This window comes from Pelecanus crispus, chromosome Z, assembly GCF_030463565.1.
Source record: "Pelecanus crispus isolate bPelCri1 chromosome Z, bPelCri1.pri, whole genome shotgun sequence".
In the NCBI taxonomy this organism is placed as follows: Eukaryota; Metazoa; Chordata; class Aves; order Pelecaniformes; family Pelecanidae; genus Pelecanus; species Pelecanus crispus.
This window is the reverse complement of record NC_134676.1, coordinates 41,537,953-41,564,091: the sequence shown is the minus strand read 5'-3', so window position 1 is coordinate 41,564,091 and position 26,139 is coordinate 41,537,953. Positions and strand designations below refer to the sequence as shown.

General features: G+C 39.1%; 1 protein-coding gene across 1 annotated transcript in view; it reads left to right on the top strand.

Annotated features, from left to right (window-relative positions):
• Nucleotides 1–17,492, top strand: part of PRUNE2 (prune homolog 2 with BCH domain) — a 141,984-nt gene extending 124,492 nt beyond the window's left edge. Inside the window, exons 13-20 of the mRNA XM_075727093.1 lie at nt 2,644–2,746; nt 6,446–6,577; nt 6,732–6,818; nt 10,939–11,037; nt 13,126–13,161; nt 13,683–13,721; nt 15,249–15,296; nt 17,471–17,492. Coding sequence (XP_075583208.1) covers nt 2,644–2,746; nt 6,446–6,577; nt 6,732–6,818; nt 10,939–11,037; nt 13,126–13,161; nt 13,683–13,721; nt 15,249–15,296; nt 17,471–17,492 — 566 coding nt within the window. The remainder of the gene's footprint in view (nt 1–2,643; nt 2,747–6,445; nt 6,578–6,731; nt 6,819–10,938; nt 11,038–13,125; nt 13,162–13,682; nt 13,722–15,248; nt 15,297–17,470) is intronic.
• The last annotated feature ends 8,647 nt before the right edge of the window (nt 17,493–26,139 follow it).

The following is a 26,139-nucleotide window of genomic DNA, read 5'->3' as shown; positions in this document are numbered from 1 at the left end:
TCTACAAGCATGTGTAAGAAAAACTGGCTTAGATTTATCTGTGGGTTTTTCTTCTGTGTGCTGTTAGGTAGCATGTGCACATAATGATTTTGCTTTACATGAACTGCATACTGTGCTGTGTAATTTAGTGGACACACCTGCCACAATGTGCTCTTGCTGCCAAATGCCTGAGCCAGCTGGACAGATTGCTTTATGGCAGCATGATATAAATTGTCCTGAAAGTCTTTTAAGGATTTTTAAATTTATGGAAGGAAGGAAATCTCCCTATTTGTAAAGCTGAGGGGTGAAAAAAATACTGGTTTATTCCATAATGATTTAGCTGAGGGATTAGCTAGGTTGGGACAGGTGAAATGAGTACTGTCTCTTTGAAAGTATGTGGGTATATTGAGAAGATGGAAACATAACAGAGAGTAGTATTAAGTAATGAGTGTGGGAGGCAGAGTTCTTTCCTCTTTGTTTCTTTTGAGAAGACTGGTATATTCCTTCATGTCAAACTCTTAAAAGGTGAAGGTGCTGAAAACAGGACTGGAGTTTCTTCCCCCTCCCTGTGTGCATCCTTGCTAGAGAATGCAATGCTACTCTTCGAATTTGACATTGACATCTTCACTGGGACACCAAAGTCAATCACCCATATCTGTATAGATATGATGTTCATGTTTACTGGATCCTAACATGAACTGGAGCTATGACACACCGTGCCATGTCACATGGTTTAAAGTGATTTTATCTACATTGCCCTTTGGCTTGAACTCAAACCCTAATCCTGAGCTCTTCTGCCTGTCCATGTCTTCCCAACAGGATAGAGAGCAATACTGCACTGTGGACACATGCTGGGCTGCTGTTGTACAGTGGCTTCTCTAGCTCTGGAAGCCCAGCTGTAGATTAGCTGGCCTTTGGCCTCTGAGAGCCAGAGAAAAAGCTACTTCACGGTGCTGGGAAGATAAGAGATGCCAAGGTCGTGGAAGGATGGAGTTAAGGCTAAGAACAGAAAGCTTCCTGCAGTGTCCAAATGATTCTTCAGTGGATGAGGTCTAGGCTAGCTAGCATTCTCAACTCAATGCTGGCTTTACCATCAACAATATGTATTATCATCTTATCCAATGCATTATATTTAGTCAAATATATCAAATCAAATTGAGAAAGAAAAAGTTCAACATAAGTCTTCAGTGGGTTACTTTGCGAAGTCTTGATTTGAAACAATATGGCTCAGGGCAGGCAACTTACTTCTGACATGCATTTTTCTCTCAGAGACTTATCCTTCTTTTCTCCCCTTTGGAACCAGGGAAGCAGTGGTGTTTTTCTGCTCATTAAGAAACAGCTGAGAGCCCTAAATGGAGAGCGTCTCTGTGCCTGTCCTTATGACTGGGATAGTGTTGAGATTAATCAGCTGCGGTTCTCCTTGGCATGAAAGAGTTCTTGGGCAAGTGCCTTGAAGCACCCATTTTGTCAGGGATTCTGGATTCTATTAAGATCTGTACAAAGACATGTAAGAAATTACTTCCTTGACATAAACATCTTCTCCTTATTTCAGCTAGCTGAGACTCAGCATAGGCGTCGAGTGAGAAAGGAGAAAACAAACTAGTCTCAGTCTTCCCTGGATAGCACACACAGATTGTGTATTATCTCTGTCTTTCCGTAGAGAATTTTGCTTTGCTTGGCTGGCTACAATGCAAGAAGTTCTACGAGCATTTGAGTTAGGCTTGGATACTGCTCTCTAGTATCCAAAAAGCACTGTAAAAGTCTTAAGATCTCCTTATGAAAGTGTTGTATCCGGCTCGTATCTCTGTGTGGCATTAGTGCTATCTACCTACAACCATTTCTACAGCATCTTTATAAATTGCCTCCTGCTTGCATGTATCTTTTAAACAAAACTTTCAACTGAAATGCAGGACTATTTTGTATTTATTAATAATACAGAAGTCCATAGCAGTTGCAAAGGATTGTGGGGAAGATTAACCAGTATTAATCCATCATGAAAATAAAATATTTTCTTTTGGGTAATAAGCAACTGTCGTGGACCCCAGAACAGTAGTGCTGCAGCTTTGAGGGTTTACAACTATCGTTAGACAGTGGTGCAGCCCAGAGAATGGCAGTATTGGACAACTGGAGTGTCCAAGGTAAAAAAAGTATTATATACAAAACTTTCAGCAAAGGATTTAATTGATCCCCAGGAGCTTTTAAGGTATAGTGGGCTGCAGTCATAATTGTAATATCCTGAGGGTGTTGGGGCTGCGCAAGCCAACTGAGATTGGATTCTGAGACTTTGTGAAACATCATTCAAACGATGCAGGATAACAAATGTAGGATATTTTCCTTAGCCCTTTATTTCTCAGTTTAAGGTGAGTATTCAGCACACGATTGCCATAGAGACGCAATGAACCAGTTGTTCAGATGAGATTGTGTTTGTTACAAGGTTTTTTTGCTGGTCTCGGTAAAAAGTTTAGTAATAGTTGTGCTAGGTGTGTTTTTCAGAAATTCAACATAACTGACTATCCTACTACCTTATCACTTGATGATAGTTTATACGTTTTTGGTCGTCTTCAGCAGTAGACATAGTAGCTCAATTCCAGGAGGTTTCTTTTTAAATTTATCATGTTATGAGCCTTTGACAAAGATAAAAATGCCTTTTCATTTTTTCCACAGGATACTATGGTGATGGTCTGAATGCTATCATTGTGTTTGCGGCATGCTTCTTGCCAGACAGCAGTCGAACTGATTACAACTATGTCATGGAAAATCTTTTCCTGTGAGTGATATGTGAGCAATGTGACAGACTCTTTTGAGTTTAGTACTCATAGTTACGTAGTGAGAGATAACCTGTCTTTAATTAAGAGGTAATTTTGGTCATTAGAAGGGGAGTGATCTGAATGACAAGGAAAATAGCCTTTTTAGATAAACTGCTCAGTGGAGTATTATTTTGGTATTCTTTATGTACTCACCCTCCCAAATTAAGATGTATTTGTCAGGACCAAATCTGACTATAGTATCTCCCTAAATGTCAAGGAGTGCAGTATCTTCAGCTCTTTGGGCCTATGATCATTGCACTGTTTCACTAGTGATTTCCAGCCCTTGCTGAGAACAATCAGCTGGGATTTAGGCTACCAGACTGGTTTTCACTGTTCATTTTTTATTACATATTATCATGATGTATCACTGTATATCATATTTTTAATATATGCTGTGGCTGTGTTTAGCAGTCACAGGACCATTTTGTGACACTTGTTTTAAAAATACAGGATAAATGACAGTTGCTGACACAAACAGCTCTAAGCATTTTTCATGATTCCAGCTGCTTCTGATTCAGTTATAAGTGGCAGGGGCCAGTTGGGCAGGACACAAATTTGGCCACGTGAACCCAAATTTATCACAGGAAAATTGTTCCTAATAGCAACTTGGTTTGGCAGCCAAAAATTGTGAAGGCAGCACTCCCCTGAAGTGCCTCCAGCTACTTCCACTTACAGCTGTTAAAAAATCAATTATACCAGTGTTTTCTATGCTAAAACCCAGTAAGTCATTGCTAAAGCCAGCAGAGGCCTGGCCTTCACTATTTGCAGCTTATGAAGCACCAAGAGCACATACCCAGTCTCCTTAAAACGCCAGTCCTTGAAGATGCACGTGGTGACAGCCAGTGCCTCCAACATTCTGTCTACATGTGAAAAATGAGATTGAATGCTTTAGTTCCAGGTCAGACCAACTACTAGCATTTGTCTGGTAGAGCCTCTAAGACCCCCTTGTCATCTACAGTAACTGATTTATGCAATTCCCAGTAATTTAGAGGGGAGGAATTACTACAATGGTTTTAACTTGATAACTAGGGAACAAAGCTGAGAGTAACCATGACTGATGTTAAATAGTTGTTCTTTGAATTCACCCAGGATACTTGTTCATAGATAGAGCTGGTGGTAAATGGACTTTGCAGAGAAAACCTTTTCATGTCTTAAGAGACTTTTCCACATCACCTGAGGATATTGCGCAAGTTAATTTTATAAGTCACTGCCTTTTTCTGGGGCGATAGTATAAGAGAGAGTTCAGATTGGCTGTGAAACTTCAGCTTATTTTAAGGCTTATAGACTGTTGGTTCTCTGTAAGACAACAAGAGAAAGGAAAGCCAGATCACCCCTTTCTTTCAGTTGTGCGCCTATTAATTGCATTGAAATAGAGGGAGTGCAACAGTTTACAACATATCCAGTAACTGATATATTTAAATATTTGTGTTACTACTGAATTATATAGGGGTCTGGAGAGACCTGAAAGTCATTAAATCTCTTCTTATTTTTTATACAGCATGTTTCTGATAGATAATTGTGCACTCGCAGTATATAAGCCACCCCTCATTTCTGATTAACAATTGTTAACGATTGTCCTCAATTGTTCCTGAGTTTTGCAGTTACTTTCCCTTCTGGAATCCCTTCACATTTCAAATTAACTTGTTCCTATTTCTTACCTTGACTAATCCTGTAAAACTGTCTTTGAAGAGTTGGGTTTGAGCCAAAACTCTTGAGGCAGCATCTTCTACAGCACTTATTCTAGATGATGCAGAACCACACAGAAAATTCTGCTGTTTCATTTGTGGCTGCCTGATACAGTCTAGAGATTAAAAGTTTTTTAAAAGAATCACAACTTGAAAAACTACACTTTGAAAATCAAAACCAGCACTTTTTGCTTTCAGAGTGAGTGGATTGTTCTAGTCAATGAGAAAAATTCTGTCCATCTTTTCAAATAATAAACAAATTACCATTATTACCAAATAATAAGAAATTACCAGTTAGGTAAGGTTTGCAAGAGAGCTCACCATCCCTAAAATGGCAAATGTTCTAATTCAACCCACAGTGCCTAAGAGCTGTTGAGTGAAAATATGAGACAAGTGAGATCTGACTAAAAAGCTAGCATAGATTCCTTTTTGTCGTAATACTCCTCTTAATCCTGATGAGAAGTACGCATGATTGTTCTTATTATAACTGATTGTTTTCTAATATTCACAATTCTCTTTGCACCTAGGCAAACACAGACAATTTTCACTGTCTCTGTTTCTATAACTGAAAGGCTTGTACTGTTTTGAGAAGTACTTATTCACACTTTTCTGTATATTTCAGTGTCTAAATGCCTTTAAAGCACTAGATGTGGTGCCCTATGGGAAGGGCTAATTTCATAACCTGTCAAATAGTCACTAGGTTTGGTTAAATTAAGCTTTTTGCATCAGAATGTCCATACAATCCCTTGCTTTGATATTTCACTGTTAGGCATAAGCCTTTACAAATACCAGGCAAAAGCAGGGAATGCACAAGTGCAAGGTGAGAAAGAGAGCAGTGAAAAGCATTGAGTGAATAGTGATTTAGATCGGATTTATCAAATGCATGGGACTGTTAATGGCTGCATACTTTATGCCCAAGTAAAATATCTCTCTCTTTGCTCAGAACTAAATTTCCCACTATTCTTTTAAAGAAACTGCATCTTAAGGAATTTAAGGGTTATATTAGACTGTGAGTCATTCCCACACACCTGTGAAAGGGGCCATTATGCTCAGGGACAGAGATGCCTTTTGTAGTAAGCACACTCAGGCATTCAGGTTTTTAAGGTGTGACTGGTGATTTTTCACTGTAGTTTTTGCATGGACATGCCTTGGGGCTGGATCGTAGAGAGAACAATTTGAACATTCCTGTGATGTCCCTATCTCACTTGGGAGTTGTTCTACTGAGCAGAGCATCTGCATATATAGTCCTGGGCAAGAATTTAAAGCTATCCTTTCATTTGACTGAGTACTGTGCTCTTCTAGATAGGGCGAGTTTGGCCCCAAGAGCACAGTTCTGTGTGAACTATCATTGCCAAGCTGAGGAATTTAATGACTGTTTGGAGTGTTTTGCTCACAAAATGAAGTGATGCATGGCATGGAGTGCTCTGTCCCATCAGAAGGCAGGTTGATGGACAAGTTCGATTAGCCTTGAGTGTTGTAGTTGGCAGTCATAGACTCAGTAGCAGCGGTGTGAGGATCACAAGAATTATAGGCAAGTATCTTCTCCTGACCCTTATTATTTTTGCATTGAACAAACATGACAATTAATAGTGAAGAGAAGTTTCTCAAGAGTTAATTTCAGAAGTTCCTGGAACTTCACATGGTCCTGCCACACTCTCCCTTGCAAAATCTCATGATTTAATGCCCTTTTAAGAAAAAGCAAAGTTACCGGTGAGATTTGAAAACTCACTATGAAACTGTATCTTTGTAAGGAAACCCATATATTCCTGAAGATGCAGATAAGATTGTGCTTTTCTAGTTATACATCTACAGGTAGCATGGCTACCAGTGCTAAATGTCTGCTTTGTTTTAAAGGAAAACTGACTTGTCATAAATTGCTTAGTCTGCCTTGATTTATTCCTAGCAGACTGATTTAGTCTGGACTTAAGTGGATAATGTGAAGTATGTGCTCACTCACTTCTGTACTTTTATCAGCTATGTAATAAGTACGTTAGAGCTGATGGTGGCTGAAGACTATATGATTGTCTACTTGAATGGAGCAACACCAAGAAGGAGGATGCCTGGACTGGGTTGGATGAAAAAATGTTACCAAATGATTGATCGCCGGTGAGTAGTGTTTTCCTTTCTGATCCACAGCCATTATTTTAAATACCATCCATTTCTGTTACTCCCCTGTATGACAGTGTTCGCTGTATATGATCTTTCTGTATGTTTTGTGGGTTTTTTTGGTTTTTTAAGAAACCATTTCTTTTTTACTTAGATTACGGAAGAATTTGAAATCATTTATAATTGTTCATCCATCATGGTTTATCAGGACAATTCTGGCTGTGACACGACCTTTTATAAGGTAGGTAGTGAATACCAGTTATTTTCTATATCCCTAAGGATACAGGAGCACCCTAAATCATCGAACATGCCTGTTAATCTTTCACTGAAGAGTAATCATTTTACAGTTCATGTTGGGATTTTGACAGTTGAAGCTGACTTTCCTAAAGTGAGTGTAAAAAAAAAAAAAAAAAAAGTGATTTATACGAGTACCTCATTGCAGATATCACAGGCATGGTATCGTAAACCTGTATGTGTATGCAGAATTGGGAATTCAGTTCCTTAAAATTGTCTTTGTTCCAAGCTCAGCTAAAAGGCATGTAGAAAAGGGGTCTGCATGTAATGATGATCATCTTAAAAAAAAAAAAAAAAAAAAAAAAATCTTGGCTATAGGACAAGATTAAGCTACAATTCTGGGTTTAAAAAAAATTGGTTGCTGCTCATGCAAGAGGACTGCCAGCACCCTGAGCTGTTTGAATGCATAGGAATTCCCGTTCCAAAAAAGGTTTAATGCCACCAGAAATAACACTTTCATTAGTAAAAAAGCAAAGATGTGTTACAGGCCCTGAAGACTTGTGCTGGTTTTGGCTGGGATAGAGTTAATTTTCTTCACAGTAGCTAGTATGGGGCTATGATTTAGATTTGTGCTCTAAACAGCATTGATAATACAGGAATGTTTTCATTATTGCTAAGCAGTGCTTACACAGAATCAAGGCCTTTTCTGCTCCTCACCCCACCCCACCAGCAAGGATGCTGGGGGTGCACAAGAAGTTTTGAGGAAACATGGCTGGGACAGCTGACCCCAACTGACCAAAGGAATATCCCACACCATATGACATCATACTCAGCCTATAAAGCTGGGGAAGAAGAAGGAAGGGGGGGATGTTCGGAGTTGTGGCATTTTGTCTTCCCAAGTAACCATTACTCATGATGGAGCCCTGCTTTCCTGGAAATGGCTGAACACCTGCCTGCCAATGGGAAGGAATGAATTCCTTTGCTTTCCTTGTGTGTGCGCCTTTTGCTTTGTCTACTAAGCTGCCTTTATCTGAAACCACAAGTTATCTCACTTTTACTCTTCCGATTCTCTGCCCCATCCCCAGGGGGTGGTGACCGAGCGGCTGTGTGGTGCTTTGTTGCCAGGTGGGGTTAAACCACAACAAGTCCTCACAAGTTGTTAAAGAAGATGGGCGAGTATGCAGTTGAAATTCTGAGATCAGGGAGAGCAGAATGACAGATGTGAGAAAGAGTTGCTTCAGGCGAGAGAAGAAGCACTGTCTACAGATGCCACACAGCGAATAACATGCGTTATGACAGAATTCAGCGAGGTCTGCCCCCAGGCTGCAGATGAGGACACTGGAGATGTCGCAGGGTGCTCTGTCCTGACAGGGTGACATTGGGATGGGGAAGCACATGAGTTCTCCCATCACTGCCAAAGAGCGACAGGCAGAGTGTCATAACAGAGCTGCTTCTTTCAGATGTGGCGTCTTTACCAATTAGAAAGTGACAATTAAAAATACCAGAGTAACAGGGAAACAACACTTGCAATTATCAACAGTAATGATGGGATTCACTGAGTTGCATCTGGTGTCTGTGATATTTCTGTTGGCATCCTATTTGCTCCCAGAGGAAAGGTAGGCAGTAAAATTTTAGAAATCAAATACGCCAGGTCTGTTTCAATTCATTAGTCATTTACTTAGAATGACGATACTGAGCAGCAGTGACTAGAGGTTTTGCATTGCCAAACCGGAGAAAAGGTTTGCTCTAAATAGTTTGGCAAAGCAAATTAGCAGTGCAAAACTAGACACAATAGAGACCAGTTAAAACTCTCCATTTCAGCCAAGCAGATTGTCTGTCTGTGCAAGAAGAAAGTGAAGTGCAAATGGGAGCTGAAAAAATGTGGGCTGGACACATGGCCAATGTGACTTTTGTGGAAGGTGACATAAGATACTTGAACCCTCACTGGGGACAGAAGAGCACAATGAGAAAGCTGAGTAAAAAAACTCCAGGAGGCATGAAAAGAGAGAGTCAATTCAGTAACAAGTAATGTAAGGAGATAGAAACTCTGCTAGATGGAAGGCCAATGGCTGTAGCTTAGTTTGCCAGCCCCAAGCTGTTCACCAAACCACTGACATGCACGGTGGGAATTTCGGAGTAAGAAATGAATTGGTCCCAAGGCAAGCAGAGATTTCAATGAGACAGCTAAGCATGAGCCGCATAATTTTAATTCTTTTTCAGCTGAGATGCGAGACAAAACAGTAGGAATCAAGAAACTGAAGGACAACAAAATGGCAAGGGACAATCAAGTCACTGAGTGTGTGCTACAGTCAATTTTACCTCAAAAACTGACAAGGTCTTTCAGTGGAGTCTGGGACTCATCTTGACTGACAAACACTAAACAGTTGTCTGAATACACAGGACAAAAGAACTAGTGGTTGCAAAGGTAGATCCTAGATACTCTTTATGAACCAGATATTCACTCTGGAGATCATCTTAGCTATCTTAGGTAAGAAATTAGATTTCTAATAAAAGAAGTGTCTGTGAAAGATACTTGGCATTTGATGGAAACATTTAAATAATAGGAAGTTTACCCTTATTGGCAGCACACCTCCCCTAAAGTCTGAAAGAAACAAGGACTTCTTATTTTGCTCGTGTATTTAGGATGCCTGTTCCCAGACTCCCACATGAAGCAATTACTCAGAAGTCATAGAATCATTTAGGTTGGAAAAGACCTTTAAGATCATCCAGTCCAACCATTAACCTAATATTGCCAAGTCTACCACTAAACCAATTAAGGGTAAAATCAATCACTGGGGGGGAATTAGTGGACCCAAGAGAACACTCAAGTGGAAAAATTAACCCTTGAAAGATTTCTGCCCTGCCCTCACCCCCCGCCCAGTCTTTAGAAGCTTCTGATTGGCTTGCAGCTTGCCAAGATATTTTAGCTGGCAGTTCAGATGACACAGACTATGATTAACATTTTAGATAAAATGCTAAGAATTATCTGTATGTTGTCATGGCTTTGACTGGACAATTGTGAGTGATTCATGCATCTTAGAATGTGACCATTGGCCTGCTCCAGTGTGTGTGCCTGGTGATGCTAATCCATTAAAATGGATGAGCTTAAACAACTATTCACAATACCTTCATGTATTACTGTTTCAGTTGTCTCACTTTACCATATCAGGAAGATATGTATGGTAAGGGGAGGGGCAGTAACCTTCTGCTTAGACCTATTTCAGAGGCTTCATGTTATCTGGTCATACCCACAAATCAGCAGTAAATAGGAAGAATATGTTCTGTTTTTCATGGCCTACACTTAAGAACAGTTACAGTCAATGCGCATTCGTGTCTGTTACTGATGTTAAAAGATGATCTAAATACAACCAGAGCTAGATTTGGAAAATTGTTTTATGAGTCAAATGAGAAAGATAGGTTTCTCATAAGCTGCTACATATCAAATAATTCAGGTCTGTCAAGTGAATAGCCTTATTTTTTTAAGTGTGTTTTCTGAACAATGTAGCCTTTTTCCGAGTGATCATTTCTCAAACACAATAAATGATCATGTATCACAGCTGAAATAAACAAAGGAAGTATTTCCTCATAAGAAGGCCCTGCAGTAAAAATAGAGATGCACATACACAAACAGATCTGTACTCATCTAAACAAAGGAGGAAGCTCAGTTTTATTACGTTTGATTGAGAATCGGTGTAAAATATAAATGCTAATTCATCACGGTCACTTGATGTTAATTCATCATGACCACATTAAGAGAATGCTTCCCATCTCTTTTTACATGTAAGTATGCTGTAGGGGATTTGATTCTTTTCAGAATTTTAACACATCTCCTTCGAACTGTAAAACTAATCGCATTGCCTAGTATGCAGGCATTACAATTTATAATGTTGTCCTAAACACTGTGATTCAGCCTAAGCAAGGAGCAAGCTAAGCAGAAGGTCTACACTTGATTTCAGCCTCCCTAGAACTCAGGTATGCTGATGATCAGCTGAACTCTGTAACTGAAATATGAATAACAAAATGCTAATTATTGAATACATTAAGTACATGCCTTCTCTTTTTCTTTAATAGATCATAAAAGATTTGGGGTGGGGAAAGTGAATTAACATGTTGTTTCTGTGTTTCAGCTCTAAATTCAGCAGTAAAATACAGTACGTCAACACCTTGGCAGAACTTCGTGAGATGATTCCAATGGAATACGTGCACATACCAGACAGTATTGTCAAGTAAGTGATGTACAGTAAGCATTTACTTGTTCTAATGGAAACTATTTCCACAGACTAATAATAGTGTTTCAGAGTTTGTAAGAAAAACAGAAAGCCCCTTCCTGATACTGTTACAAATGCTTATGTGTTGTTCCACACAACTTCCACTGTCAAACTCGGAATAAAGAAAGCACTGTGCAATGGAAACACAAAACACAATAAGTATATATACCTAGGGGAACCAATGTTTATATACACCTAGGGGAATAAATGTTTATAGGAAGAGGAGGGGTTTGTACTGGACTAAATGAAACTGCTGCTAAAATGAAGAAAAACTTTCAGGCACAGTGTCCATTCATCAACCCTTTGACCATATAATCCAAATTGGAACAGACTGTTCACTCACTAATTGCAACCCAGAAAGAAAATAGGAAGAAACTTTAACCTTCCGCAGGTATCACCTATGCTATATTTTTCCATAACTTCTACCACTATGTAAGTAAAAGTGTTCTAACTCTTAATCATACAGAGCTTTGAACCAAAACAGTAATACAAAGATAGCCTGTTCAATAGAAAACCCACTGAAAGTCCATAGGTTCACCCTTCCTTATCTTGTTGATTTTCATGGTTTTACCCAGAACCACTGAAGGCAGTGTCTCAGTTCTTGCCTCTTGTGTGTAAAGGTTTTTTTAAATGCAGGTATATTGAAAGGAAAGATATCTATTAAAAAATTGTAGGAAGTTGATTTGAATTGCTCACCTTAACTTGCTTTTTTTCAGACACAAAAACAACAAACTGAAATGGTATACCAAGACTGAAAACCTTGGAAATCAATTAAAAAGATACGCTGTTTAGGAATGCTTTTTTTTTTTTAAATTATTCTTTTTATCAAATATACTAGGTTTTGAACAGGTGAACATTCTGTTCTAGAAAGTATTTTGATGAGTAAATACACAAGTGTGATTGTCTTTTCCTTATGGTTCATCAGTGACTAGGTATGAAGAACACTTCTTTTGGAGGTGTCATAGATCTCTTCAACCCAGGCAGGAGTTTTCACACCTGCCTCACAGTAGTTGTGAAAGCAGCATAATTTCCTTCATGAATCTGGTGGTTGCTCTGATATTTGTGGTGTAATTCCAGGCAGCAAGTGGGAAGATCAGTTCTTGCAGTGGCACTTGGAAAAATAGTAAATTACTGTCATGAAATCAGGGATCATAGGGACCTTCACTCAAATTTATTTGCTACTGTAACTTTTTTAGAGGTGGAGTGATGCTAAGAATGTGGAGCACAGAGGTTGTTGGTCACCTGATAAAGAGATGTCCAGCATGTTTTAACATCCCTAAAATTTTTTTCATCCTTCCTCCATCCCTTCCTGCTTCCCTCCCTTCCTCTTTTGATTCCTGTAAACATTTTTATTTCTTATAGTTCCCTTTGATACAGACCTCAACCTGATACTTCAGTGTGTTTCTTTATCTGCTTCCTTGCTGTGTTTTACTGTTACACTGTCTGTAGCAGTACATACACCTGTTACACACGTCTTTTTTTTCCCTGTAGACTGAAAACTCTTTGGAAAGTCCATTCACCTCCCAGACCAAAGGTCAAATGATCAAAGGACCAGTAAAAAAGAAACTTTAGGACTTAGAGCTTAAGCAATTTCAGGGAACTACCTGCTTCATGTCATGAGCAGCCAGATGAGAGATCATGATTTTGCTGAAGAAAAAAATCAAAAGGTGACAAGTGTGCCCATTGGTGGCAAGCATTTTCAGGATGTTGTGATATGAAGATTTAGTGGGTATGTGCATTCAAGGCACAGGGAGAAAAGCAGTGTTCAGCTGATAGCTTCCCTTCTGCTGCAAATTGAGAAAGATTCCTGTAGCAAAATGAAATAAAATCCAGCTTTTGGCTTCATAATTGCTCCACTGGCCGGAAAAGAAATACTACCTATGGTCATGAGGAATCCCACCTGTAGAAAGTACATAGGGTTGTAAATCCAGGATTTGGGTTGTGTGGTTGGTTGGTAGTTTTTACTGAAGTGGGATACAATGTGCCTGTTGTATCATGTGAACTTGCCCATCTTTTCTCTTCCTTCACCCACCCTTATCTTGTAAGGTATGATGAAGAGAAGTGTATTAAGAGAAGAATGAGGTAAAACTTGCTTTCTAGCCCATGCTGCTGCTCATAATGGAGTCAATCTGTGTGACAGCCTTTCACCTGCAGGTGACCTCAACAGCTGAATCAGAGAGGACTTGCAATGATGTGGAATCTTACTTTCCCCTTCAAGCTGTTGAGATCAGCCTCCCTTGCAAATAAAATTTACTCAACTGTAAATGTCCTTGACTTGGCCCAGGCTGCAGCTAGTTTAAAACTATCTGGTAGAGCAACTGAATGCTTTCAGCTCTGTCCACTGGGCATGCCTCAGATCCCTGCTGCTTTTATGTTTCTGCCTCCAAATGAGCTAAGTAAGTAGTTACAAATTAAAGTTGGATCAAGCACAGGAATAAATGGTATCGTACTGAACTGAAGAGCTTTAGGGTCAGTGCATAATACTGGGTGCCTATTTTAGGAGCATGTACTGTATTTGTTCTTTGCTCTGCTATTGCTCTGCTTCTCTCTTATGCTCTGCTTGCTTCTTTGTTTCTTTATATGAATAACTTTTACTCATGCAGACTGGATGAAGAGCTGAGGGAAACTTCAGAAACAGCTAAGTAAGATAGCTTTCAGCTGGGTGCTGGCATTATATTTACTTGTTTCACAGGAATAGATTGAATGCAGTAGTACATTATGTGTTTGGTACAGCAATCAGCTCATAGTTTCAATTGCTGTGTAAGTTGCCACATTTGTGAATTGACTTCCCCTCTCACTACAAGCAGCCTGCTTTTATACTGTTGGGCCTCAGTAAGGAATAATCATACCCTTACACTATAAAAACATTTTTGCTATTTTTTGATGATTGTTTCTGTAGTCATGGGGAGGACTGAAATCAGTTTTTTATTCCATTAAAATGGTTCATTAAACATTTTCTACCCTTCACCCATTATGTCAGATGATTCATAAAGTTTTTAGGAGGTAGTTCTTTTTAAAAATTAGTTCCTACTATTTACTAAGTTAGGGATAGCTATTGTACTCTCTCAGTGAAGGTAGGTAGGTAATTTTCCCTGTCTTTCCATTGTGGGCTGGATAGGCCAGTGGATTAATACTTGATATTACTGTATTGTCTGCGGTCACTTAATAAATCAGTGTCAGCTGATGATCAGATATTTTAAACTTGTAACTCTGTGCTTTCACTTTAACATACTGAGGCGCTATGGCGTAAAGGACCGTAGAAATCCTTAACTGCAAGGACACAGTCCTTGACTCACTGAGCAGAGCTTAGAAAATGTCCACTGCACTTTTTTCACGTGTGTATTGTACACAAGATTCTGGAGGAGGGACCTGTGTCTGTTGGTTCTAGTATGACATTTTCCCTGCAGTTTTTGTAACCAAAGATTTTGAGTTTTTGAAGTTTCTTTTCAGTCTCCATCCTTTAGCTTGTGCACTGCACAATTTTCATCTTACTGCTTCTTCTTTATTGTATTTTTTCTAGAGTTTCTTCTTCTGTGGTACACGTTTTCCTCCAGTTTTCCTGAGATTAGCGTTTAAAACAACTACAGAGAAATACCCAAAACACTCGCCCCCGCTTTTTGATTCTAGCAGTTAGACTGCCTCAGAAGCAATAAATTCACATAAGTAGTTATCTGATACCACCTGAGTATTTTGTTAAACAAAAGAAAAGAGGCCCACCCAATCTTGAAATGCAACTTCTATCCCTTCTATTCAAACATTTTCAAATGCATTGTAGTATATGACAATGAAAACTCTGTGGAAGAAAGCTGCTTTCTTGTTACTCCTTTCATTTAAAGGAGTTCAGGCTGCAGCATAGCAAGTGAAAGGGGAACTAAATATTCATATGAGGCATCACTGATTATTGTTATTGTTGGATGTATGAAGTCACTGTAGTGCATTTCCCTTCCCCAACTTCAAGAAATAGCTTAAAAAATGTATTACTCAAACTAATTTGTGTTGCAGGCACTAAGCTCACTACATTCCTCTCAATAACATTTGTGTGTTTGTGCCATCAAGGATACTCACTACAGTTAGTTACTACATCCCCCAAATTTGATGTCTTATTTAAAAAGACAAAGAAATAAACACAGAAGAAATGTTAACTACTACCTCTTTTTCCTTGTACCCAGAACTAGCTGCCTCTCAAATGATCCAGAAATGACTTCAGTGGAGCAGGAGTAAGGATTTATTTAATACTGTCACTACATTTTAACATTATTTTACAACCATGCTGCTAGGAACTGAGGCTGGGTAGACTCCATAAAGCTTTTTGGAGACCTAAATGCTTTTATAGTTATTTTCAGGAACTTGATTCAACATATGCAAGCAAAAAAACCACTGAAGTTAGGATTTATTATGTTTGCATTGCAGATGTGTTTAAAGTGTCCTCGACCATTTCCAAGCAGAGACAGATAGAATTCTTAGCTTGATGATATGCAGGTTAAGTTATGTGAAAAACAGATAGAAAAAGTGATCAGAGTGAAGATGGTCCCATGCATTATGCTCAATTAAAAGTAAAGTGGTAAACTTGCCATTCTTGTTCAGAGATTAAAAAGTCTTATATTTTACTTTGACTTCTGGGTTGTGCTCTTGATGTCTTCCTTCTCTTTGCTTTTTGTGCTTCTCAGCTTCTCTCACAGTTATTTCCCTGATTAAATCTCTAGTATCTTTATGTCTTTTCCTTTCAAAGGTGGACTGGTTCCCTTGGGAATGGGAATGTGTCAGTCCTCTGGCATGCTGTTCCTCTGTCTGATACCGTAACTGAAGCATGTGAATGGAAAACCCTGCACTGATCTTACTGTGCATCACTGAGGGTGTTTGTAGCTGTAGTGTGTCACAGAAGCACTAACAGTTCCTGGCTAGAATACCATGTCAGGAGGACTAGCCATTACGGCAGTGTGTGTATTCCTGGCCAGTGCGTACAGGGGAGGAGTGACTGGGGACTTTGCAGTCCCTACCCATCTGACTGGTATGTAGAAACAGACTGGTGTCTTACACTGGAATATTACTCAGGAAATAGCATATAGTAGAGCTGACTCCTCAGTAAAAGATTCCATCAATAATATGAGTATTAATAAGCAGACAAATAACTAGAAGTACATGGAGCAAACATGCATAAACAAAACGGGGCTTTTCTTTTCACATTTTTAAAATAAAATTGTACTATCACAGTATCACATCTGATACACAGGTTAGAACCATAAGCTAAATTCCTGATTCCTAGAGTCATTGACATAAAATCTCTAGGCATCTTTTTTTCTTTTTCTCAGACACTGTTTATTCTGTAATGAGTCAATATTAGAACTGTTTTTTTTAAATACGAGAACAGAAAATAAATAACATGTTAAAGACTATTTATGTATGGTTTTGGTCTTTTTGTGGTTTGAACAATTTTCCTGGTTTTGTCAAAAGAGAAGCCGGACAGCAAAAAGCAATATGAGAAGAGAATTTGTATTTAGCTTAAATAAATATCGTTGAGGCCAAATTAATGCTAATTCCTGCTACTTATTTTCTCCACGTAAATATGAATTTGTCTTCAGAAGTGGCAATAATTTTCCTGTGGTCATATCACTCATTTCTGGCATCACTTCTTCAGGAAATTGGATTTCCCATGTAAATGCCTCCACAATGATAACAGCAGTTTTACACAGACTTTTCTTCCGTATGCTTTCTGCTGAAACCTCTCTGGAGTCTGCCCAGCTCTTAGTTTGCTTCTGTTGTCTTTTTCATGTCTCTTCCAAAGGCTTTTGTCTATTGTCATGCTCTCTTGTGTTCTCTTTTGTTCAACTTCTTGCACTTCCTCATGACTTTTAAAAAAAAAAAATTGATTATGAAATAATTCACAGTGGAGGAACCCTGCGTGTTCTGTAACAGTTCATAAATATTGAGGGTGCTTTAATAGTTATGTATTCTCTGAGAAAAATTGTATTTTGATGCAATGTTTATGATGACAACTTTTTATTCTAAAGAATGCTTCTGAAGTATTTGATGACATGTGTTTTGCAGTAAATGGCAAAACCATACTCTTAGAAACATTTTTAGGGGCACCCATATCTTGCCACGCTGTGGTGTCATTCCACCAGTGGATCTTTCCACATCTGGTGTCTACTTCAGATTGGAATTGCCAGGAATATAGTTATTAATTTCAATAAAACAGTAACAGTTCTTGTTAACGTGTGTATTTTTAATATGTAGTAGATAGGATGTGTGTAAATTCTTCAATACCAATGCATTCAAGTAAATGAGAGATGAGGATGCTCAGGATTGGGGAAATGACTAGCCATGTTTTTCATAGCACTGATTTTTTGTTGTTGTTCTTTTGTGTTTGTTTTTTTTTGTCTTTAATATATAGCATTGACATGACCCTGAAATAAAAAGCATCATTTCCAGGCATTTGAAGAAGAGGGTTTGCTTGGATTTTCATCACCCAGACACCCACGGCCATGGTGTACAACAGGCAATTTGGGTTAATTTTGTTTGGTTTATGATTTTTCCATGTCATTCAGCAATTCAAGAAGACCAAGAGGGCCAATCCTGTTGCCATGGAAACAGCAGAATTTGGGGCCTGGTTATTTGTGTTGATTTCAGAAATAGTTTTCATTAGGAAAGCTCTATCATCTAGCATTGGTTTCTATGTCTGTGTGCAGCTTCTGTTAAAAGGATACCATTTTTCCAACAGTGTGTCTCATGAACAAATCAATGAGGATGTGGATATTTGTTTCATTTTTGTCTTCAGCATATTAACGTTTATGCATTGCTGAATAGAATAGTTATTGTTACAATAAGTGTTAGCTTGGTTATGTCACAGAGCAGTGGCAACTTTATTGTTTAGAAATAATTCTAGAAATGATGCAGGACTTCCTTGAATTTGTGTTTCTTGCTGTCTGAAAAGTCTTTCCATGTTCATTTAACTGTTCACTCTTACTCGGTCACAGAAAAGACTGATATACTAAAAAAATAATAAGACATCAGACAGACTTCCCAGACTTCCCAGAGGACAAATGAGTAACTGAAATTAATTTTATTTTAATAATTCAGTTTTGTATCTTTATTTTAGGGGTAGTTTTTATAGAAGCAGCTAATCCTGGAAATGATTGTCATATATTCTAAAAGCCTCGGAGCATTAATTTGTTGTTGCCTTCTAAATCTGTTTTTCCAGAACTTACTTTTTAAGTTATGAGTCTTCAGATGGCTTCCTAACTCCAATTGTAAAGGCTATTAATGCTATGAATATGAAACAAATACTTAGTATTTCCTACTAACAATTGAGGGTTAGATGTATAAAACTACAAGTGGGAGTCACACTCATTTGTTAGGAATAGATGTCAAAGTATTATTGAAAGTGTATCTAATATAAAAAAATGTAAGTATTACAATGCAGTTTATTGTCTGTGTCCTAGAACACAGTGGTAAAAACATGAAAAGGAAGGAAGCTCTAAGCATTTCTTGTCTGCTGCTGTCCTGTGTACTGGCACAAAAGACATTGCAGCAAGTCCTCATCTTCACTGGAAAATAACTGCAGTCTCTCAGACCATTCTTTTGCAAGAGAGTGCAAATTAATTGTTGAGTGAATTCCACTTGTCTGCTTTAAAAAGACAAGAGTAAAGAATATGACTAATGCTTTTTCTTCCCCTAATGAATACATGCATGCACTTTCCAAACCTGCTGACTCATCTGCCTTTTGGGATGTCCTAACAGAAGTAATAGTGTTATGCACTCTCTGAAGTATTATTCTTTTCTTCACCAGATTCTCGTATGCCCTAGAAGTACATCTGTGGATTCTCTACTTTGTTTGTAAATAAGTCCTTAGACATAACAATTCAAGATAATTTGCACCTTTTTTTAATGCATGCACTAACTCCAGTCCTGCTTCCAGTCTAGAATTATTAATAAAAGAGAAGACAAGCAAACATTTTCTTGGGGGATAAAGTTTAAGCAAAAGGCAGGGCAGCATGAGCCTTGATTTTTCAGTAGGATATAAACTGAGAGTGAAAATTGTATTTCGTCCTTCATTTAAAAGATTGATATTTTTGTTCTGTGGTTTGCGCATTTCCATCTGTGTCAATTTGTATCTTGTATTTGCAAGGTGGTCTTCAGGCAAGGAAGCAAGTATCCATCATTGTGTGCACAGTTGTTCAGCTACTGTAATGAAGATTGACAAAATGTCAGAAAGGCAAGAACTTGCCAAATGCTTTCTCATCTGCCAGCATCAAAACTGAAATATCTGCACCTCTGCAGTCCTTGCTCTGTACTGACAGGTGGTGTATTGTATCTCTGTCATACTAGCTAGCCTGCTGTACCGCATCTTTCTGTCAGTTCCTGTTAATTTTCACAGAGGAAGGGCCTAATCCTGCTGACCATTGTTGCTGCTGTATAACCTTGCCCTAAATTAGGATGTGGTAGTTTCCACCTTTTCTCAGATATTTGAATCTTTGCTTGTGTCTGCCTTATAAAAGTGCTGTCACTTAGCATATTGGGGATAATGTTTTATGTACAGATTAATATTTGTATTAACTTTCAGATGCTAATTAATCTTCACCTAGATCTAAACTATTAAAAGCATTTAGTAGCATGAAGTCACATCTTCTGTAGTTTAAGCCACCTAGAATGAGCCAGATGACTTGCGTTATGCTGTAGGTGAGAGAGGTGTTCGCTAAGAGAAGTTCGCCACAAAGCAGAGGTTCAGCACAAATCTTTATGCACTGTTTGAGACTTAAGTGGGGTATAAGAGATTTGTGATCTTAGTGGTGGATGTCGGCTCAGCAGTGAGTTTAATTCTAAAGGCTTTGTGGGAAATTACTAAACAGCAAAGCTATTGATGAATTAATATGATTGATGTGGGCGAACTAATAGTGTCAGCCTGAGATGGAAGGAATTTGTTAAAGCCGAATGTCACATTAAAACAAAATGGAGCATCAATGTGATGGTGCAAAAATGACTGCAAGATCAAGGTGTGGTTATCTTTGCTTATTAATATATTTTGAAAAGTTTTTTAATGTTATGATATGGCAATTCTATATTATACTAACAATAATGTATCAATAATAATAAATCAGTAGTTTGTTGAAAGAGGAATATAGTACGTATAATTGCACAGATATAATCTTTTATATATGGATTTTTTCTACTGTGTATCAGAGTGCTCAGATCAAATACAAATTAATAGTTGCATTTTTTTTGTTAAAAAACCTATGCTGACTTAAATTATAGATTAAGCAATACAAGGATATCTAATATCATTGTATGCATATATATACCTATGAATCAGAAATAAAGAACTGCAGCCCACCACTGGAAGTATTTCCTTTCCGCTTCAAGTTTTTTTCCTTTACTCCCTGGGTGCATGGAAACACTTGACCATTTCAAATCACAGTTCTTTGCATAGCTATAAATATTTTTTTCTTTCCATTGCCTACCTGTCCTTCCAAATATTGAAACTGAGTCAATTCTGCATCTCATGATGTTACTCTCCACCTCTGTGTATTCAAATCCTTGCTTTGTTGATGCTAGCAATATTGTTCCTGAAAGAAAGCAGGAGGAGCTCTTCAAATTGCTAATTTGTGTCTATGCTATTACCTAAAAATCAAATGCATAGATAGTCTCACTCCATCTCATATGGTAGGCAGCAAACAGGAGCTATGGGGTAGAAACAGATTGACTGTGAAACCATCCTAAGCAGTGTAACAACCTTATTGACTGCCGTGAAGGAAGGATTCAGAGCTGGTGGATGTTCAGTCCTCTCACCTACCTGGTAGCATGTGCCCACTCCTGTCCCTATCTACGTCTGTGTCAAATGGGTCAATTTATACTGCCACTACTTTAAGTAAACCTGGCTGACTTTTGGACAGCTAACCTGGAGCATTGGCCTGTGAAGCACAAAATATGAGCTAAAAGGGGATAACCTATGGCTTCTTAATTGCCACCCACCTGCAAGTAACTCTGTGAATGCTCCTAGACCTTTCCAGTGCAAAGTCAAAGAAGCTGGATTAAACTACCCTTTTGTGCTTGTTCAAAGTAGTCTCCTTGACTTTTGATAGGTTTGAAGATTTATCAGATCTTAAGGGTTGATAATTTAGGGCTTAAATTGAACCTCAGAAGCAGACTTAATTATGGCCCTGTCATACCAAAGAAGTGCTGCTAGATTTCAGGAATCTTAAAATTGTGCTTTGGTTTTGATTATCCTTCTCCAGGTCCTTCCAATATAATTTAATTACAGTTTAGATGTTTTGTTGGCAGTTGATCTCTGCTGTGCAGTAATATGGGATCATTTATACTGTAAATCTCAGGGGCCGGAATGGGCTATGCTTATGTCCAGCTATAATGCTGTAGCTGGGAGAGCTGTCGGTCATCCTAATACCATCAGTCATTGTAATGAGAGCTCAGATATTTTCTCTTCCTTACATTCTGTGTGCCTCAACACGTGGCAATTTATCTCTTCCAGTAATTTGATTAATGTTTCCAGAGTGCTGATTAATGGCTTTTGTAGCTGGGAACACTGGTGCAATAGATACAGCTGTTTATACAAGGAGAAGCTGAAAATGCAGGTAAGCAGTAACACAGAAGCCTTACTTTTAAAGAAGAAAATCCTAGCATATTAACTGTTGACATCTTCCTGTTCTCTGATAGTCTCTAAGTAGTCCATGTGTTATCAGCTGAAAGGGAACTCCATCATCATGCAGGAAGTTAATATTATCACTCGTTTCCTGACTGGTGATTTTCTGCCTCCCCACTTGTCCAAAATTTATATTCCTGTTAGCTCAGTCATTAGAGCTAAAGCAGAAATTGATGACCTGGATTGTTTTCTGTATGGGAGAACTAGTTTAACAAGCTGAATGCAAGATATTATGAAAGGATCCCATATTTATTTACAAAATCTCAAAGTTAATTGATCCCACCTGCTCACACTCCTTCTCTCTCAGGCTTCATTCACTCACAGTGTCACAACCACATGTTCAAAAGCACCAGGTCATGTGTTCCCAGGGTGGCCTGACCATGAGAAGTTGTTGGCAGCACAAAGGACAAGAGCTGCAGGCTACCAAGTCCTCAGCAAGTTTCTCATCTTTTTTACAGCAGACAGCAAACTAGTTTTGGGGTGTGGGGATTTTGAGTCCTTGGTACAATTTAGGAGTCAGTAGCTATTATTGGGTGGTCCTTCGCTTTGGAGTCATGCTGCCTTCAGTCTGATAAGTCTGAGGCCACTTTTTTCCTTTGTTTGAAGCATATGTTTGTTCCCTTGGTGAGTTGGCACATGCATCACCCTGTATATGATATACTGTAACCTTTTTGCCACCCTGCTGGTGTTCAGTGTGGCAGTGACTTCCACTGACAACCTCTGGCCTTCCCAGAGTGCAGGTCTTATGCTCCTGACATAAAAAAACAGGTTACTCCATTTTACTGTGAGGATCAGCGTCCTGTGAGGTGTGTCCTGGAAACCCTGCTCTTTGTTATTGGTCCCTGCTGTTCTTTTAACCCTTCTTCTGCTGTGTTTCTCACTGCGTTCACACACGCAGATTTCCTTTCGTACGGCATTCGTACTGATCTCCTTTGTTCTGTTACGAATTTCTACAGCTTTGCAGGACAAAAACCTACAGTTATGCTGTAGTTGATAAGTCAGAAAAGTGCTGTGGGCAGAGCTGCTGGGACTTGTCACTATGTGTTACAATAACTACAGAAACAATAAAGGAAATCTAGTTTTCTTAATGAGAGAAACACCCACCTCACTACAGCCTCCTTTCAGGTAGTTGTAGAGAGCGATAAGGTCTCCCCTCAGCCTCCTCTTCTCCAGGCTAAACAACCCCAGTTCCCTCAGCCGCTCCTCATAAGGCCTGTGCTCCAGACCCTTCACCAGCTTTGTTGCCCTTCTCTGGACACGCTCCAGCACCTCAATGTCTTTCTTGTACTGAGGGGCCCAAAACTGGACACAGTATTCCAGGTGCAGCCTCACTAGCGCCGAGTACAGGGGGACAATCACCTCCCAGCTCACTGGCCACACCATTCCTGATACAAGCCAGGATGCTGTTGGCCTTCTTGGCCACCTGGGCACACTGCTGGCTCATGTTCAGCCGGCTGTCAACCAGCACCCCCAGGTCCTTTTCTGCCAGGCAGCTTTCCAGCCACTCTTCCCCAAGCCTGTAGCGTTGCATGGGGTTGTTGTGACCGAAGTGCAGGACCCGGCACTTGGCCTTGTTGAACCTCATACAGCTGGCCTCAGCCCATCGGTCCAGCCTGTCCAGGTCCCTCTGTGGGGCCATGCTACCCTCCAGCAGATCGACACTCCCACCCAGTTTGGTGTCATCTGCAGTATATAATTTCTAGAGGCATGAGGGGTGTTCCTGTATTACTTGGCACAGATGAAGCCAACCGAGCAAGCGTCAGGAAATTGGCTGTTCTGCTCACCATTCACTGTCCCTTTCCTCCAGTCATGCAACCTCACTAGCACCCTGTTCCCATTGCAAAATACAGCTACAGGCAGATGGTGACAATTAACTAGATGTTTACAGAGCTTTAAAACAAGGGCCTAAGTTCATGAGGGAGCTCATAAATCCCTCAGATATATGGGGAACTTACTGAGGGCTTTAGACCACTGCATTGTTACTGTAAGCATTTTATTTTTTCTGATCCTTTCTTGGATGCAGGCTTCCCCTTCAGCGCATGTTCCTCCACCACCCCCACACCATGGGCTTACTTTCTGTGCATCAGCACATGAAGTAGGCACTGGTAAACGTTTATGACTTAGGTGTTTTGTTGGAGCTTGTTCTAGTTTCTAAACAACAGCTACTGGTCTGCTATCCAGCTGGTTGATCTTTCTTGATTCCTGTTATTTTTGTATTTCATTTTCACATCTTGCCATGTGCCAAATACCACCATCTTTTCATTTTAACCAGTAGTTTTGTGCAAGTGACAAAAAAACCAAAAAACAACAACAAAAAAAACCAAACCAAAAGCCCCACCAAAAAATCCTTTATTGAAGAAAGCATTTCACTTTCCAGGTCTGCAATTAGAAAAAAATCATGAAATTGCACTCATGACATAGCATAATTTAACTTTCATTTAAAAATTGCTTCTTTGTAGAAGGCAATATCTAGAGAACAAATTATTACCTATTTTACTTGTAAATGCTGTTCTGTATGATTAGCTGCCTATGCTCAGGGGAAGGTCAAAGAATGGCACTGTGCAGTTAAAATGTTGGCTGTTCCTGCTTGCACTGTTCCGGTTTCAGTTCTGCAATCTTTGCCTTGACACATGCTCAGCTGCTGGAGAATACAAACTCTCATCCAAATAAATTATGTTGTAAAGCTACTGAAGTCTCTTTAACTGCTTGGTTCTTACAGTTATTTTTCCTAGAAAGATCCACCCATTTAAGAAGAAATGATCATGTGCTGTTTGCACAGAGTGACTTCTCTCAGCAGTCCCTCTAGTGACTCTCCAGGTTTGTCCATTCAGCAGGAGCAATGGAGTTGGCTGGGCTGAGCTCTGCTGAATTCGAGAGCCTGAAATGAAATGCAGCCTGAGCCTGCCACCTCTTTTTAATTCCTCTTTGCTTTCCTCAACTTAAGATAACCCTATTAAATGCAGCTTTGTGGAAGTAAGGCAGAACACCTCTCAAGGCTTATAATAATAGTACGTTTAAATGTGCAGAATGGTATAGGCTTTTTGCTGTATCTTTGCTGGCTGTTCCTGTAGCAATAATTATTGTTAAGAAAAAACACAGATGACTGATTCTACAAGTACGCTTGCAATCTCCTCATTTTTCTCCATTATGGAAAAATCCAGCATCTGGGTCTTTTAGGCAAGACAGGAATAACAAGACGAAATTACAATTTTTTTTTGTTTTTTAAAGAATTGAATACTATTATCAGATTTCATCTCTTTTTGAAGAAAGTTCAAACAGTCATTTCATAAATATTATTAGAAGAAACTAATTTCATGTGCTAAAGCATGCTTACATTAGCATTGTTAGCAAGATGTTTGTTGGCTTCAGTGGACTAAGATTTTGGTCTTAAATCCAGAATCATGTTAGGTGTGAGAATGCACTGTATGGTGTTATCACTACAGTTTGCATCATATTTGGATTTTAAAGTTAGAAGGGATGACATTTGAAGCCAATATTTCTGTATCATGAACAAGTAATTTGAATCCAGCACAGCACTATTTCTGAATGATTTTTAAATGCCTTGAGGCCACAGACTAATAGACCCATGTCCCTGCCCTAACATTAGCTAGTAACCTATGAACAGTCTTGGAAGTGAATGACAACTCCAGAGAATGAGGTTTCTTTTGTGTTTGAGATGAACAACTGTGACCTCAGCGGTGGGCTGCTGCAGAAAAAAAAGTGCACTGTGTCTCTCATACAGTATCTAGGCAGTCAGAAAATCTATTGAACTCTAGGATTGTCAAGCTATGCTGTTCAAAGGAATTAAATTCAGGTGAAGAAATAAGAAGCATAAGCTCACTTCCCAGTATTATCTGTTTAGCCAAGTCACAACTTTCTACAAAAATAGAAGCAGTTAAAATAAAATTCAAATCAGAACTGTCACAGCCTTATATTCTTGCCTCCCTGTTATGTACTTCAATAGGCAGCAAGCAAAGCAGCCTCCAGCAACAGCAGGAAAATAATCCACAGACTACTTCCCACACCACTCTGTGAGGCCTGATATGTAAAGCAGACTCCCTCCATGTGAGAGTGGGTCAGAAAATGAAGTGCTGGCTTTGTAGGACAGACCTGTGTTAAGCCATCAAGACTGTAAAACTTCATCTCTGTCTTCATCCCTTTGAAGAATAAGTAATGTTGCATTAAACAGTCAACCTAAAGAACACAGAATATTAATGTGAGGTTTGGGCTTTATAAAAGAAAAAACGAAAAGGAACACAGCTAAAATTATCAGTCTGGGAAAGGAAAAATAGGGGAAGGAAGGACAGGTCAGGGAAATGACCAGGGGGAAGGTAGTGTTACATACATCCTTCTGCTTGGGGCTCCAGCCTTCTAAAAATTCTGATTCTCCTTGGGGACAGCTTCTGAAA